At 38.4% G+C, this 15,277-nt stretch overlaps 1 protein-coding gene across 9 annotated transcripts in view; it reads left to right on the plus strand.

Moving 5' to 3' along the window:
• The window catches only part of PTPRM (protein tyrosine phosphatase, receptor type M), a 606,372-nt gene that overhangs the window by 379,230 nt on the left and 211,865 nt on the right, over nucleotides 1-15,277 (plus strand). For 5 of the 9 annotated variants that reach the window (XM_018553724.1, XM_018553732.1, XM_018553757.1 and 2 more), the window contains exon 14: nucleotides 12,594-12,668. The exons of the other annotated variants lie outside the window; for them this stretch is intronic. In XM_018553724.1, the coding sequence (XP_018409226.1) occupies nucleotides 12,594-12,668 (75 nt within the window). The remainder of the gene's footprint in view (nucleotides 1-12,593; nucleotides 12,669-15,277) is intronic. 9 annotated transcript variants of the gene reach the window in all.

Consider the following 15,277-nt stretch of genomic DNA (forward strand, 5'->3'; position numbering starts at 1 on the left):
ACATACTGAATAAACTTTATAATACAGCATTCAGTACAGTGTCACATTGCAGAGGAGTTAGGGTTTTTTATGTAGCAAAGTGATTGTTTACTGAATAGGTGGAGCTGCTTTCACTTTGAATACCCAGTTATATTTGAGGGCAATTAAAGCAGATTTTTACTTGCACATGATTGGATGATTGATGTAAACACATCTTCATTTTATTCACTAAGCTAATTGAACATTCACTTTTTTAAGTGTAAAGACTCTTTGCCTTTATAAAATCAACCACTTTGTGCAAATACGACTACAGACTACCTACCATATTTCCCCTGCAAAAGAGCCCTTTTGTGTGAATCTTGTGACTGACATCTTGACAGCCAAATATGTCTTACATTGTCTTAATACAGACCTGTCAGCCATATTTAAATGTGTAAGAAACATAATACTCTCTAAGGGCAGGCATTCAAAGATGCCCATTGTTACTTCTGTTAGGCATAACTGCCACTTCTTTGCTCTACTCAGATCTCTCGTTATACTTTGTTACTAAGTGCTTGACTTTCCCAACTGTGGGCTAAGTCCTGTACCTAGACCTAGCACATGCCTATTATTTATCCTCTTGTCCAATCAGTGAGCCTTATTTGACAGGGACTGATGTGGGGGAAATCTTAGCCTTGAAGTTGCAAAATTTGGGCCATTAGTAACAGAGCGGAACCATAAACAGAGAGGTACTCAGAAAGAAAGGGCTGTTCTGTAATATCAGTTTTACCTTTAGAAGTCTAAAATGGTTAACAGATATTCTTAAACTGAATCCTAACAAATGGCTTTGCCAGCATTTAGCCTACTGAAGATTAAAGAAATTGAAGTGGATTGTAGTTAAATCATCCATATATATATAATTATTTCAATGCCACACTTACTGTGATCAACTTAGGAGACCATCACCTGAAAGGAGCTAGCTCTTCTTTCAGTTGATGGCCTCTTATGGAGCATTGGAGACAATGTCCTCCATTTGCCTTGAGACCCCATGTCTTTTGTGACCACATGCAGAAAGGAATGGTATTTCCTGCCCACCTTTTGTGCACTGTACAATTGGATATGATTTTCAGGAGTTTTCACAACTCTGATATGCTATACAGGTAGGCATGTGGTGACCTCACTTCCCATCCTGCACCTATGGGTTTCCATAGAGTAGACAGGGCATAAAGAAGAGGGTGAGAGGCAACAAAATATAATATTTTACAGAGTAGAAAGAGAAACATTCACTGTACACAATCTTCCTAAACAAAAATAGCTCTTTCACAATAAAATTACATTGACATGTAGGAATGTTGTTATCTTGTTAACCCATAATGTGCATTGCCATTTCTAACTTGCCTACTACTGCATATTACCAGGTATATACAGCTTACAGTCTGGGACACGAGATTTGTTCCCATAATCTGCTTCAGGAGTTGCCAAATAGGCAGCATGCTCCAACAGCATTTTGTCAGTTTGATATCCCAAAGCATTGGACTGATTTATGAAAATGGAAGCAAGAAAAACTAGAGCTGCTAACCATTAAATCAAAGTTTTACATTCCATGTTTAAATTCACATATGCAACTTAAGAAACAACAAATGAATTGGTTGCTGTTGACAATAGCACTGTTCCATTTTTACTCCAGAGATAATTGCTTAGTCTTCAGGTCCATTCACAATCTGGAGAAAAGGAAACGTTTAGCACCAATCAGTATATAAAGAAAAAAAAAAAGAACACAGTATACAATAGTGAAAATATAAAAGATTGAAAAAGAAATACAAAAATCCTTAAAGTATAACTTTTAAAAGTGCCATGGTTTTATATAATAAAGTATTGCATGGTAATATGTATTTGCTTTATCTTTGTAGAAACAGTTTTTGCATTTTAAGTCTGATATATTTTTATATGCATAATATATTTATATTATCACTGAGGCCTCAGTAAGTTTATGTGTTTTTGTACAACACTCCGTTTTTTGGGGGCATTATTAGCTTTTCTTATTGATGAGCAAATAAAAGTTATATTTTAAGGACTTTTGATTTATTTTTCAACCTTTTATATTTTAATTATTATGTACTGCGTCCTGTGTTATTTCTTCTTTCCATATGCTGATTTGTATTATCACAAGTTAGTACCCCAAGGCAGGCAACACCTTCTATACAATTTAAAGTGACACTAAACTCAGGAGTTCAAGCTTAAAAATGCATTCAAGTATCTTAACTATTAGCAGAAAGGTATCTTACTTCTGTATCACTCAGCTGTAGATCCTCAAATCATCTCTGAATTGGTGCTAACACTGTCCTTCCTTCTAGAGGGTGGCTATGGTCCCTGTGTGTGTTGTAAGGTAGCCACAGCTCCCGTGATGGACTACTCATGTTTAGTTTACTAATTTGTATTGAGATTGTAGTCCATCACAGGAGGCAGTTTGGAGCGGTGACTACTTTTCAACACACACAGGGACCATGGGGAACTAAACAAGCCACCCTCCAGAAGGAAGGACAGTTTCAGCACCAATTCAGAGATGATTTGAGGATCTACAGCTGAGTGATACACAAATAAGATACATTGTTGTTAATACGAGGTACTTGAATGCATTTTAAGATTTAACTTATGAGTTTAGTGTCACTTTAAGTAACAGAAACTTGTTATCCCAACCTTTCTCCTTTCTTTATTCCAATTGTTCTATTTATTAATGTATTCTATATTTATACTGCTGTTGTTGCAACAGTTTTATTCTCCCCTCAACAAAATGTTTTCATTTTTAAATTCCATAGACTTTACCTCGTATGGGTTCTGTGCCTTACCTGTTAGTGACTTTCTCAAATGTCATACAATTAAATGCTGAGGTGTTGGTCATGTGATCTCAGAGAAAGTGGAAAATCAGTCAGAGCCACAAACCAGTCTAATTCACTCAACACTTTTATTTAGGAAAGTAAGGAAGCAATGTTGCCAAATGTTAATTTGATTTGGCAGGACAGTGGAGGGTGGCTACTTTTGTTCCCCATGTGTGTGTTGTAAAGTAGCTCCACTCCACTCCAAGCTCACTCCTGTGAAGGACTACAATCTCAACACACACTGGCGGAACTACCGGGGTCGCAGAGGTCGCAATTGCGACCGGGCCCTGGCATTCCGCCACTTGAGGGGGGGCCCAGCAAGGAAGAAGGGGGCCCCCCGAGATCGTACTCCTCCTATCCTGCAAGGCTGCCATCAGGGGGGTACAGCCACTGAAGTTGTAAGGGGCCCAGGCGGCTGGGCTCCAAGCTATATCTTTTTATTATGAAATGATAAGACAAATGCAATTTGGCATGTCCCCGGCCCCCCCTGCCCGCTATTGGAACCTTCCTCAGACGTGCGTGCAGGGGGCGGAGCTTGCTTTCCCCGGGCAGAAGCGTCGGAGAATGTGGCTGAAGATGAGCTGCAGGTCGGCTGTCTGGAGGAAATGTAAGTGTTTCCCTGCAGACAGAGGCCCCGGGGATGTGCTAGAGACGGGGGGGGGGAGAAAGTGAGGGAGAAAGACCGACGCTGAGAGCTTCTCTGTATTGGTCGGTCGGTCTCTCTCATGCTTCCCTTCCTCCTCTGAGCATCACAAGATCCTTTTTTTTTCACAAGTAAAAATTTTTATTTGAGATTTTGGCAACGACAAGTACACAGGCCTCAGGCCGATCACAGAAACAGCCATGTGATATCCAAACCATTTACAACATCATGATAAACCAAATGGGAAACCGCAACAAGAGTAGGGTAGGGTCTGGCATCAGAGATCGTGTTCCAAAACACAAATTAGTAAACTATACATGAGATCATAGTCCCTCATGGGAGTAAGCGGAGCGGTGGATACTTTACAACACACTCAGGGACCATAGGGAACAAAAGTAGCTACCCTCTAGAAGGAAGGGCAGTGTCAACATGAATTCAGAATTGATTTCAGGATCTACAGCCGAGTGATACACAAATAAGCCACATGTTTGTGAAAAGTTGAATGCATTTTTAAGATTTAACTCCTGAGTTTAGTGTCACTTTAAGCATTAAACACTACAGCTCTATACAGTACAAAGGCAGGTGCTGTAGAGCCAATCCTTTTTTTAAAGAAACAGCTGCATTAAATATTTTAAGCATTGATTTCCCCAACACACTGTAAAGCTGGCCATACACTTTACAATTTATCTGCAGATTTTCTGTGGTCAGGTGGTCTACACTTAACTGTGTGGATGGAGTAATCTCCACCTGGGCCAATCTGTTGCACTTTTTCCATCTGACCACAGAAAATCCGCAGATAATTGTAAGGTGTATGGGCACCTTTATTGTTAGCGCAAGATTTTTCTCTGACATTCAAAACAAATACAAAACACAGAAGCCATGCAGGAAAAAAAACTGATTTACAGTCCCGAGGCAACATAGGTCCCAAGAGGAAAAGCATGACAGGCTAGTTCTAAGATGATGCTGCATGATAGTTTGTACAAATTATAGGTATGCTTTGTTGCTTTTTGCTATTTAACAAGTAAAGTGAAAAGTAACCAGGGTGTGAAAACACTTGTATCAGCCAGCGGTGTATGTAAATGTCATATCAAATAAACTTCATGCATACTGAGCCTTGATGATTAAAATGTGGAAATGAAGCTACCTTTGGGAATTTTCATTGTACAATGTTTTCCTTGTATTCATTTAATTCTGACCATACAGAGATACACATATTTCCTAAGGAGTTAACTTTGTAGAAAACACATGATGAAAAGAACATTAATGTTAAAATATTTAGCTGTCAATTGGGTTTAACCCTTTATTGGTATGACCGTAGCGAATTTGTAAACACTAATATGTGTCTGTAGAGTAAGGGAAAACTCCATATAAGGTTCTGAGCCATTCTGTTTAATGTGACTGGATAATCCAGATATTATCCAGACTGTGACTGGATAATAAAACAGCGGCAGAACACTTTGGGGTTTATTTACTAAAGGCAAATAGGCTGTTCACTTTGCAAGGGAAGTGACCCTAAGCATAATGAATGAGGTGAAGTTCTGCTGACTTCCATCGTCCAATCACTTGCCAGCAAAAATTGTTTTTTATTTTCCCTGCACATGATTGGCTATTCTTTGCAACGTGAAATATCATCACATTCACCAAGCTAAGGGAAACTTCCCCTGCAATGTGCAAATTCCCTTGAAAAGTGAATGGCCGATTTGCCTATAGTAAATCAACCCATTTGTGTCTGAATTAGAAAAACTGGCACAATTTTATGGCAGGTAAAAGAGTCTACATATATGTATTTCAACTGTGTATTTTTGCTGATTGCCTATATGTACATAATATACAGATTCTTCTGTCATTTTGTCATATTTTGACAACAATGTAAAAAATGCAGTAAAATGTTTTGATAGTGTATTAAGATATTACATCTGTACTTTAGCAAAAAAACTTCCCCGGAAGATTTTTAAGTAGATCTACAGCCTAAATGGATGACATATACAGGGTTATTCACAAAAGGGTGAAGAGTTTGGAGAAGGCAGGAGAAGGGAACAATCTAGGACAACATAGTTGAACTGAAAAGTGAGCTGAAATGGAGAATATTTCCAGTTCAGCTATTATGCCCTAGATTGTTCACTTCTCCTGCCTTCTCCAAACTCTTCAACCTTTTAAGAATAACCCTGTTAGGCTGAGTTACACCTAGGCGTATTGAATATGCGCGTTTGTCGCGCGTCACACGTTTTTACCGAGGGCTACTTGGCTGTATCCCAATGGAAACGTGCGACCAAAAAGAAGTACATGTACTTCTTTGGGCGCAGGCCGTTTTGTAGTGCGTTCATACGGCCTGTAATACGCCCAGGTGTGAACCATACCCATAGGAAACAATGGGATTTCGGTGTTTGAGCGTTTTGCAGAGCATAGGAACGCGCTACAAAACGCCCAGGTGTGAACCAGGCCTTAGTTTGCTCTAGCACTGTGTATCATACACTATTGGCATTTGTTCATTTTAGAAAATACCATTTCCACCTTTTTTTAATCCTTTTTTACATCTCAGCAATGCTGATTCCCTTAACTTCTTTCAGTCACTTCCTGCTTACATGAACTCGCTTCAGTGGCCCATTCACACTATTGTTCGGATCTTGCTTTCTGATAGTGATAACAGTGGAAAATGTCTGCACAATGAGTGTTTGTGCAGTCACGTATGACAGGGTGACAATGCAGAATTGTCACCCCATATCAGAAAGTGTCAGAACAATGTATTCATGGCAGGAATACCAGGTATTCTGTTAATAAAAGCTAAATATTTTAAAAGATTGAAAATTACTTTTGAAATTACAATACCTTTAAGATCTACTTTAAAGAACACCTAATGATGAACTTCTGTTTGCTCCCTTTTCTTATGCTAATTATACCACTAATTGTACCACTGAATGCATTTTTTTGTATTTGTTCGACAAGTGCAAAAATATTCTTTACCCGTTGATCCTGCCAAAAATCCAGTGAGTTTGAAATTTCCTGTGCATGCTACATTGTTATCTCTAGCATTGTTGTCAGCCTTGTTCAACTCTGTGAACTGCAGAACACCTCCCCTAACACACATAACACACTTCTGTAACTGCTGCTCCATATATACAGTGTAATGAGGGTAATCCAGGTGAAAATAAGGAAAAAGCCAAAAAAAAGGAAAAGGTATGCAGCCACCATATCCAGGAATTAGTAAGCTGCAGTATATTATATTTTTGTTCTTTGATTTATATTTATGTTTTACAGGAGTTCTAAATTCACAGCAAATCATATCCTGTAATTTTTATTATCATTGTACTTTTTATTATTATTATTAATATTATTATTATACAGGATTTATATCCAGCCAACCGTTTGCGTAGCATTTAACAACATATGGGGGAAGACAGTACAAGTACAATACAATACCATACACATCAGCACCGTAATAGGAATACATAGATCATTGTTTTTAAAAATGCAATTAAAGCTTGCTAGAAAAAATCCCTTTTATGTAGTGAGTGCGGCCTTCTGTCTGTCCATCACTTTCAACAACTGCTTGGACTTCAAGTGTGCTGTCTTTCTTTTGCTTCTGCCTAATGTGATACAATCTCAATTTCTCTAGATTAAATATCCCATCATGCATTGCATCCAACGTTTGGCGTGCATCCCCATTGATTTCAATGGGTTCCTGGATGTGTGCCAAACTCAAGAAAGTAGTGCATGTAGCAAATTCTGCAACATGCCCTCCACATTTTTTCCCATGCATTTGTGCATGTTTTACCGCACATTTTGTACAGTAAAATAATCGTTTATGTTTATGCTTTCATCTGTTTTAAAATTTGTCAAAGAGTTACATACATCACATGCAAGAAAGCATTGTTGCCCATAAGCTGAAGCTTGCTTGCGCAGCTGGTCAGACCACTTCATAGGCATAGAATATAAGCTATTTTAATTCATAGTTTTTTTGGTATGCAATATGTGGAGACATAGATGAACCACAATAAAGGTGATCAGCGCCAGTAAGTGTAATGTGGAAATAAGAGCTACCAAGCACTAAGGATATAACTAAATATCTGAAAAATGTGAAAAACAATATTGTGCCGAGCTAATAATCATACATATCTAATACATTGAAACATATATAAGTGAGTCACATATATGAAACATCCGGCACAATCGTTTGCTATTTACTTTTTTTTAACTTTTTTCACTCTTTTTCTGTTTTGCTCGGTAGCTCTGAGGGACCGAGCAGAACAGCGGAGCCGAATGCGGCATTCGGCTATTCGCTCACTGCTGTTCGGCATCTTTAAGAATAGCCCGAACAGCAGTGAGAAGCCTGCCGGATGTTCAGCTCAGCCGATCCAGATGTTGGATCGGCTGAGTCGAACTCCTTCTGCACATACTTAACTATGAACAAAAATGTATCGTATTTGTGATCGGCTGTGGATCCTCAAATCATCTCTGAATTGGTGCTGACACTGTCCTTCTTTCTGGAAGGTGGCTACTTTTAATTCCCCATGGTCCCTGTGTGTGTTGTAAATTAGCCACCACTCCAAACTTGCTCCTGTTATGGGCTATAATCTCAATTAGTGAACTAAGGGCTTGTTCACACCAAATGCGGACCAGATCTGCATGAGTTTCTGCACATGCACTGCAGTGTGTTTTGCCACGTTTTTGCCACTTTCCAGGCCGTTAAAAAAAAAAAAGTTTTTTTAGTGCATTCCAGGGAGCTTGCATGCATTTTTTTATGCATTTGCATGCATTTTGGTGCGTTTCAGAGCAGAAAAAATAGGGCATGCTGCAGTTTTTCCACATGCTCTGGAACTGAATGCTCTGGTGTGAACTAGAGCCCAAAATACCATTGAATTCATTGGATGGATTCTGTAACTGCTCTGTTCTGCTCCGCGCTTGGTGTGAACAAGCCCTTAATGTGACATTGTATTGAATGTACATTAATTAGGGAATTGTACATTAGTCAGGGGAAAAAACATAATGGGGGGAATTTATCAAAACTGGAGCAGACAAAATCTGGAGCAGCCGTGAGAGGGAACCGATCAGCTTCTGTCATTTTCAAATCTTAACTGAACAAACTGAAGAGAGAAGCTGATTGGTTGCCCTGGGTAACTGCTCCGGATTTTGCCTGCCCCACTTTTGATGAATTCCCCCTTACTGTATTTGCTGTACATTTTCCACATCTGACTATCCCAAAACACAATACGGCATGTCTTTGTACCTTGCTGTGGTAGAGATAGATATATTCTACCAAGAAATGTGATTCTGTTAAGATATTTAGGGCACGTAACTAGCTATGAAGCATCCAGTAGCATCATTCTATTTGAACATTGCAGAGGGATATTTCAAAATATTATGCAGCAGCAGTTTTGAGTTTAATTGTCTGCAGATGGTAGATGATCTATTTCTCTCACTCGTTGCCACAATTCTAATAGCACTCAGGCTGTTCTATGTAAATGAGAAATCCTTCAGAAAAAGTCTGTCTATAATTTTCTTGTGTACTTTCTTCACATCATTTTCCAGCTGTTTCAGCTGACCAAAAATAGATTTATTTATTTGAGATAGGAATTATATCCTAAACAAACTGTATGTGGTTACATTTCCACATGGTACATTTCAAAACCAATCTTCCCGTAAGATTATATGTGAATTCAACTTTAGAATTCTCCCTTGTGTAGACATCCAAACACCCTGAGACTGCTGTTGGGTGCCGCCATCTTGGAGGTGATGCCAGCAACCCCAGCAGAACCTGAGCTGTCACTCGAATGAAACTCTATGATATTTCCCATTGCTCCTCCCCCAGCTGCTACAAAGAAAGTTATGTAAGGAGATGAAGAGAGACAGAGAGGAACTGGCCAGAGCCAGCCTTGATCTTACGGCTGGCTCCGGCCACGTTCAGAGAGATCAGCGTCCCTGGTTACCTGCTAACCAGGGACACTGATCTCCAATCAGCTAACTCTCTCTGGTGGCCCGGGGGTTTCCCGCTCCCGGACGCCAAGGAGAGAAACACAGCAGTGTCTTTTTTTCTTTATTCTGAAACGAGCGATTGAAAAGCATTGGGACATTATTATTGGCTATTTCAGTTCTCAATAGCCAATAGTAAACTAGCATTGTACCTGCCCTCTGCTGCAGTTCTCCATCAGGTCCATCAGCAGAGGGCGGGCACAATGCTAGTTTACTATTGGCTATTGAGAACTGAAATAGCCAATAATAATGTCCCAATGCTTTTCAATCGCTCGTTTCAGAATAAAGAAAAAAAGACACTGCTGTGTTTCTCTCCTTGGCGTCCGGGAGCGGGAAACCCCCGGGCCACCAGAGAGAGTTAGCTGATTGGAGATCAGTGTCCCTGGTTAGCAGGTAACCAGGGACGCTGATCTCTCTGAAAGTGGCACGGCTGGCTCCGCCCAGCTGTCAGAAGCATGCGGACAATAAGAAACTATTGGGTGGAGCTAGCTGACACTGCTAGCTCCGCACAATCGTTTTATATTTACTTTTTTTTACTTTTTTCACTTTTTCTGTTCTGCTCGGTACCTCTGAGGGATCGAGCAGAACAGCCGAGCCGAATGCCGCTCAGCGGCATTCGGCTATTCACTGCTGTTAGCCCTCGGCAGCTTAGTGAATAGACCCCATTGTTTATGGAAAGGAAAACTGCTGCAAGTAAGCATTTAAAATGCTTGATTTTACTGTGCTTACAATTCACATGATGAACCTCTACCATCAGTTCACACACTTCTGTTGTCAGTCAAGGTTTGTATTTATTGTGCTTAGGCTTTATAGCAAAAAGGGCACAAACATTAATTGGCTGGCCAACTAGCAGTAAACCTTTGTAGCTTAAACTTTTTGTATATCTTTTTGTTTTTTTTGGAGTTCTCGGAAAAGACAGAAATTATTTAAGAAATCTGTTTGCTGATATATCGGATAACATATTTTTTTGTTACTATAACTATTGATTTCATTGCCTCACTTGTTAAAAAAACATACCTTCTTTTTTTATTTTACCAGTACTCTCATTTTTTAATTGTCCTTGCCTTATAAGTGACAGGTGCACTCCAATTGTACCTGAAAATTAAGCTTTTGAGATGCATACAGGGATCACAGCCAGCTCAGAACTTCAGCGTGTTATACAAACATATATTTACTGTATCAGGCAGCAACACTTCTTTGAGTTAGTAATCTGATGATCCGGGTCTTCTTTTTTGATTATCTGTTTAAAATGCATGTTGGGTGCTCCCAGACACACTCACTGTTGGCCTTATTCTCTTGTTTCTCACATACAGAATGATGTATAAGAGTCAGTACATAGAAAGGTTTTAGAGCCACTAGTTAGATTTAAATATTCACTCACTATTCACTCACTAGATTTAAATATTACTTGGAAGTTTAAATATGAATGGTAATAGATTAAACAGAGATTAAACAGAGACAGAGAGAGCGAGAAAGTGAAAGAGAGTGGAAGTTACTATGCACAGGAAAAAGACACAATACACCCAAAGTGTGTAATCATAGAACTTACTGTAAAGTGGTCTCTGATGTATATATTCTAAATATTAGCTCTGTATGACTTCAGCAGTCTTAGGACTTTTTTTTCCATGCATAAATGCTACTGGGACTTGGGCAATTGGGCGTTTATACAATAAATCCTCCGCCTAGCTTTAGGCTGGGTGAATGCCGCCCCTTGGAGAATAGGGGTCAACATCAGGTAAAGGACTGCGAACATTCTCCTCAGTTGATCCAAATGTTGCATCAGCTGAGGCAAATGCACTCTTCCCTTCGGTTCGGGTGAACATGCTGAGGCTGTTCGGACGAGCCGAAGGGAGGTGAAGTGAGCCGAATACAGCTGATGTATGGCTTAAAATAGCCGTACACGGCTGCAGTGAATAGCCAAAGAGGCTTCGGATCACTTCAATTCGGCTTAGTTATTCCTTCAGCTGCCTTCGGCAGCTGAGTGAATAAACCCCCTTAGTATTTGTAACCGAGAACATACATACTATTTGCTGTGAGAATATTGAGATCCAAATGTGACTAGGTTCTAGTGATATACTCTACTTCATGATGGTGCACATGGAAGTGGCTTCACTCTGGATAGATAAAAAATAATTGTTCAAAACATATGCTTAAGCAAAAAAGTGTACTGTATTAAAACAAAACTAGCTTAAAAATAAGGTATTGGCCTTTCCTAAACCGTCCTATAGCCTTTGACAAGAGTAGCTCTTATCTGTTGTGCAAGACAGTTGGATAGGAATATATGTATGTGGTCATTATACAAACCTTCCAAAGGCTCTTTCATTCAGGGCGAGATCTAACATATGTGGCCATATGCATATATTGGTGCATTCAATAAAATTCCAGTTTGCATTTGCTAGCTTCAATCGGTCAGATCTGCTGACATATGACCCGCTCTAGTTTTATCCTGTAAGTATCTTGTAACGCTTGAAATTATGTGGGCCATGTAAACCTTGTTCACTGGCTCTAGGGTCACCAATACAGGTTTTGCTTAATGCCCAGAGGAAGTCACAGTCTTAGATGTGCAGCCAAACAGACAATGTACTAACAACTTCAATTTTCATAGTCTTACCTCCATTTTTTTTGTTGCAGCAGTTGTGCAGCAGTTGTGTCTAAATGCCTCTGCAGTCAAATAGGCACCAGAGTTAGACCTAGTATTCTTAGTAATTACCTCTCAGTAAGAGAGCTGGTCTGATACACCCTTTAACATTCTCTGAAATACAATGCAATTAAATGATATGAGACTTCAGCTGGGATTTAATTACACCAGAAATAAGACATGTTGCCGTGTCCTGAAATGTGCCACTGTCTAAATAGAAACTGTTTTGTGTAAGCTTCTACACAGCATATCTTCTACCCTGTCATCAATCACAAGATCTAACCAAAGAGCTTCTGACTCATTTTCATGGTCCAGTCTTTTCCTTTACTTTCCTTCATTCTTTCTATTGTCAGTTATACTATGTGAAATTAGGATGGGAGGTGTTATGGCAGAATGATGTTGCAGTGTTTGACATGGTAAAACATTGACAGTATTCTTGTCAGCCTTGCTTCAGTCTGGCTTTTCTTCTCCTCTTCATGCATGCTGACCCGGAAATCTTCCTTTGCCTTAGCTGCGATAATCGTGACTCAGCTTACAACACCATACATTCGCATCGCCCCTGCTGCAGGCGACGACCAACTAACAGGTCAGACATTCAAATACACACAACTCATTGTGCATTTCCTTCTGCCTCCTGCCATCAACATTTTTCATCTACTAATTTTTATTCTTACATTTGTTTATCTGCTTTGTTCTTTTTTTTGTTTAAGCTTTGCACTTGCTCGTGCACTTTATAGATGCTTGTCCATTCCATTTATGTTTATGATAAATATCAGCATTTTCACTGCATGTAATCGTTATGTGTGTACTTATTCTGTGCGTTGTTTTTAAGGTTCTGGAATTGTTATTTTAAGGCATTTAAAAAATGTTTTAAGAATTTAAGTTATAGCCTTTGACATTATAAAATAAATTTTCAGATCATCTTTAAACTGTCCTCTTGGCCCAACAAGACCTATTAGGCCATGCCTAGTTTGGCAAGCTCCAACCTTATGATTGCTTTAAAAACACGAGTACTGCCACTGTACATGTAAGGTGGTAATGATACGTAATAACCCATGTCATGATTTCTGCCCACTTATTAAATAGTGTTAAAAAGTTCCTAGTAAATTAGTCTGTTAGAAATTTAGTTACTTAGTTACAGTAAATGTGAACTGAAAGATGCCTTGCAGAAAACAACCAATCACACATGTATATTCCCTATATTTTGTGTGCCATGTACATTTATTTTGAATGAATTCACAGCTGTTAAGGACATTTGCATAAAACAAAGTCTGCAATATGCTTTTGGTCATTTGTGTCCTATTGCCCACGTTTAACATTCTTTTTAGTCTGACTGAACCCAAAATTTAATTTCCTGTACTGATCTACTTTACTGTAATGTTTGTACATAGCCAAAAGGTATTTTTCTAGTTTTAGATAGAGTAGTGAATAGTGAGACCCTAAGTCAGTTATGCCATGCTGTCTGTATCCTGTTAGAGAGAATACTGTTTACTTCCTGTCTCATAGACTCAAAAGGAAATGAGAAGAAATATTGCTAATGTAATATCACCTCCTAGACAGTTGTCACCAGAACAGTTGTTACATTGGATTTTCCCTCACCTCCTGTTCTGGGTGCAACCACAAAATTTTGGAACTCACATCACAAAAATCTGCCAGAGGTTTTGGCTCTTTCATTCTCTACCCAAAGCTAAAAAGAGAACTTTGTGTATAGATATGCTTTGAAAAATGAGCAACACAATATTTTTGGGTAGAACTCAGAGGTGTGTATGATGGAAGGACTTCGAGTCCAAAAGATATACAAGCTTAGTTCATATACTAATTGCTACATAATACTTTCTCCATGAGCTAATTTTATCTGTACAAAATACAGGTATCAGAAAATTTTCCAGTTGATTTTAATAGTAAGATTTTTTTGTCACAAAGTGTGCAGAACAACTTGACATAGTGCTTTTTGCAGGTTTTAGAAATTGCAATAATGGATACGAAGCACTTTAAATGTGTATTTATGTTTTCTGATAGTCATTCCCCAAACTTCTAGCTGAAAAATATTTAAAGTAAAAAAAGTTTATAGCATAGCTCGACAATAATTATTACATTCATATTTACAATGGTACCTTGAAATAACAAAAACACAAATAAAATAAAGTTAAACCTTTATTTTTGTACACGACTTTACTAAACTAGTAAAAGGAAATGTAAGAAAAGCTGCAGAAACAGACTGAAGTCCGTGACATAATCAAAATAGTTTACCATACAGCTTACAGAAACATTTTATTTACAATTGCCAGTACTGATTAAATTAATGTATAGTACATTAAAACATAAAATAATCCAATTTAAGTGCATAAAGTGGATACCTAAGAAAGGAAGCATTATGCTCACCAGCTAGCATGTAGTGTGTATAGTGTATAGTGCTGGAAGTGAATTGAGCTATTATAAATGTGACCTTCCTAGCACTTACAATATAATAATAATGATGGCTTTTGTGGTTGATGTCTAACTCCAACCATTGCTTGTGTTTTCCATCTTTTCTATAATGCTTTCATATTTACAACAATTATGTTTCATCCCATAACTATAGATAAATACACAAGGACACATTAACAAGTAGCATTTGATAAAAGAAAGTGCTTTAAGTTTACCATCAACTGTATATTCACAAACTATATTATCCTAACTATTACAAATGGCTTTTAGGATATGTTGATTCCTTTTAGATATGTGGAACAGAAAAGCTGAGATGTGTCCTTTCCTTAGGCTAGGCATACGCATAGTCTAATATTTGCTAATGGCTGATTTAATTATCCATTGTGACAGTTAGACTGTGAATAATTAAATCCTGGGATAATAATTGGCTTTTTGTGCCATAAATACTTGTTTTCTTACATACAGATCAAGCAACACATATTTCATGGAGAAAAGAAAATATTATTTGTCATTCCCTTTTCTTTTTAGAAGAGGGAACAATTATTTTACCTTGCACATGCTACAGCAAAAGTTGTCCCAAAGAAAATATTATTTGTCATTCCCTTTTCTTTACAGAAGAGGGAACAATTATTTTACCTTGCACATGCTGCAGCAAAAGTTGTCCCAATGAGGGATACAATTGTAATGAATGATTTTGACAACTTTGAACAGATCTCTGACCCATCACTTTCTCAGTATTAGACAGTCATAGGCATAAGATGATGGTCA

This window comes from Nanorana parkeri, unplaced genomic scaffold, assembly GCF_000935625.1.
Source record: "Nanorana parkeri isolate BGI_ZX_2015 unplaced genomic scaffold, ASM93562v1 scaffold7, whole genome shotgun sequence".
In the NCBI taxonomy this organism is placed as follows: domain Eukaryota; kingdom Metazoa; phylum Chordata; class Amphibia; order Anura; family Dicroglossidae; genus Nanorana; species Nanorana parkeri.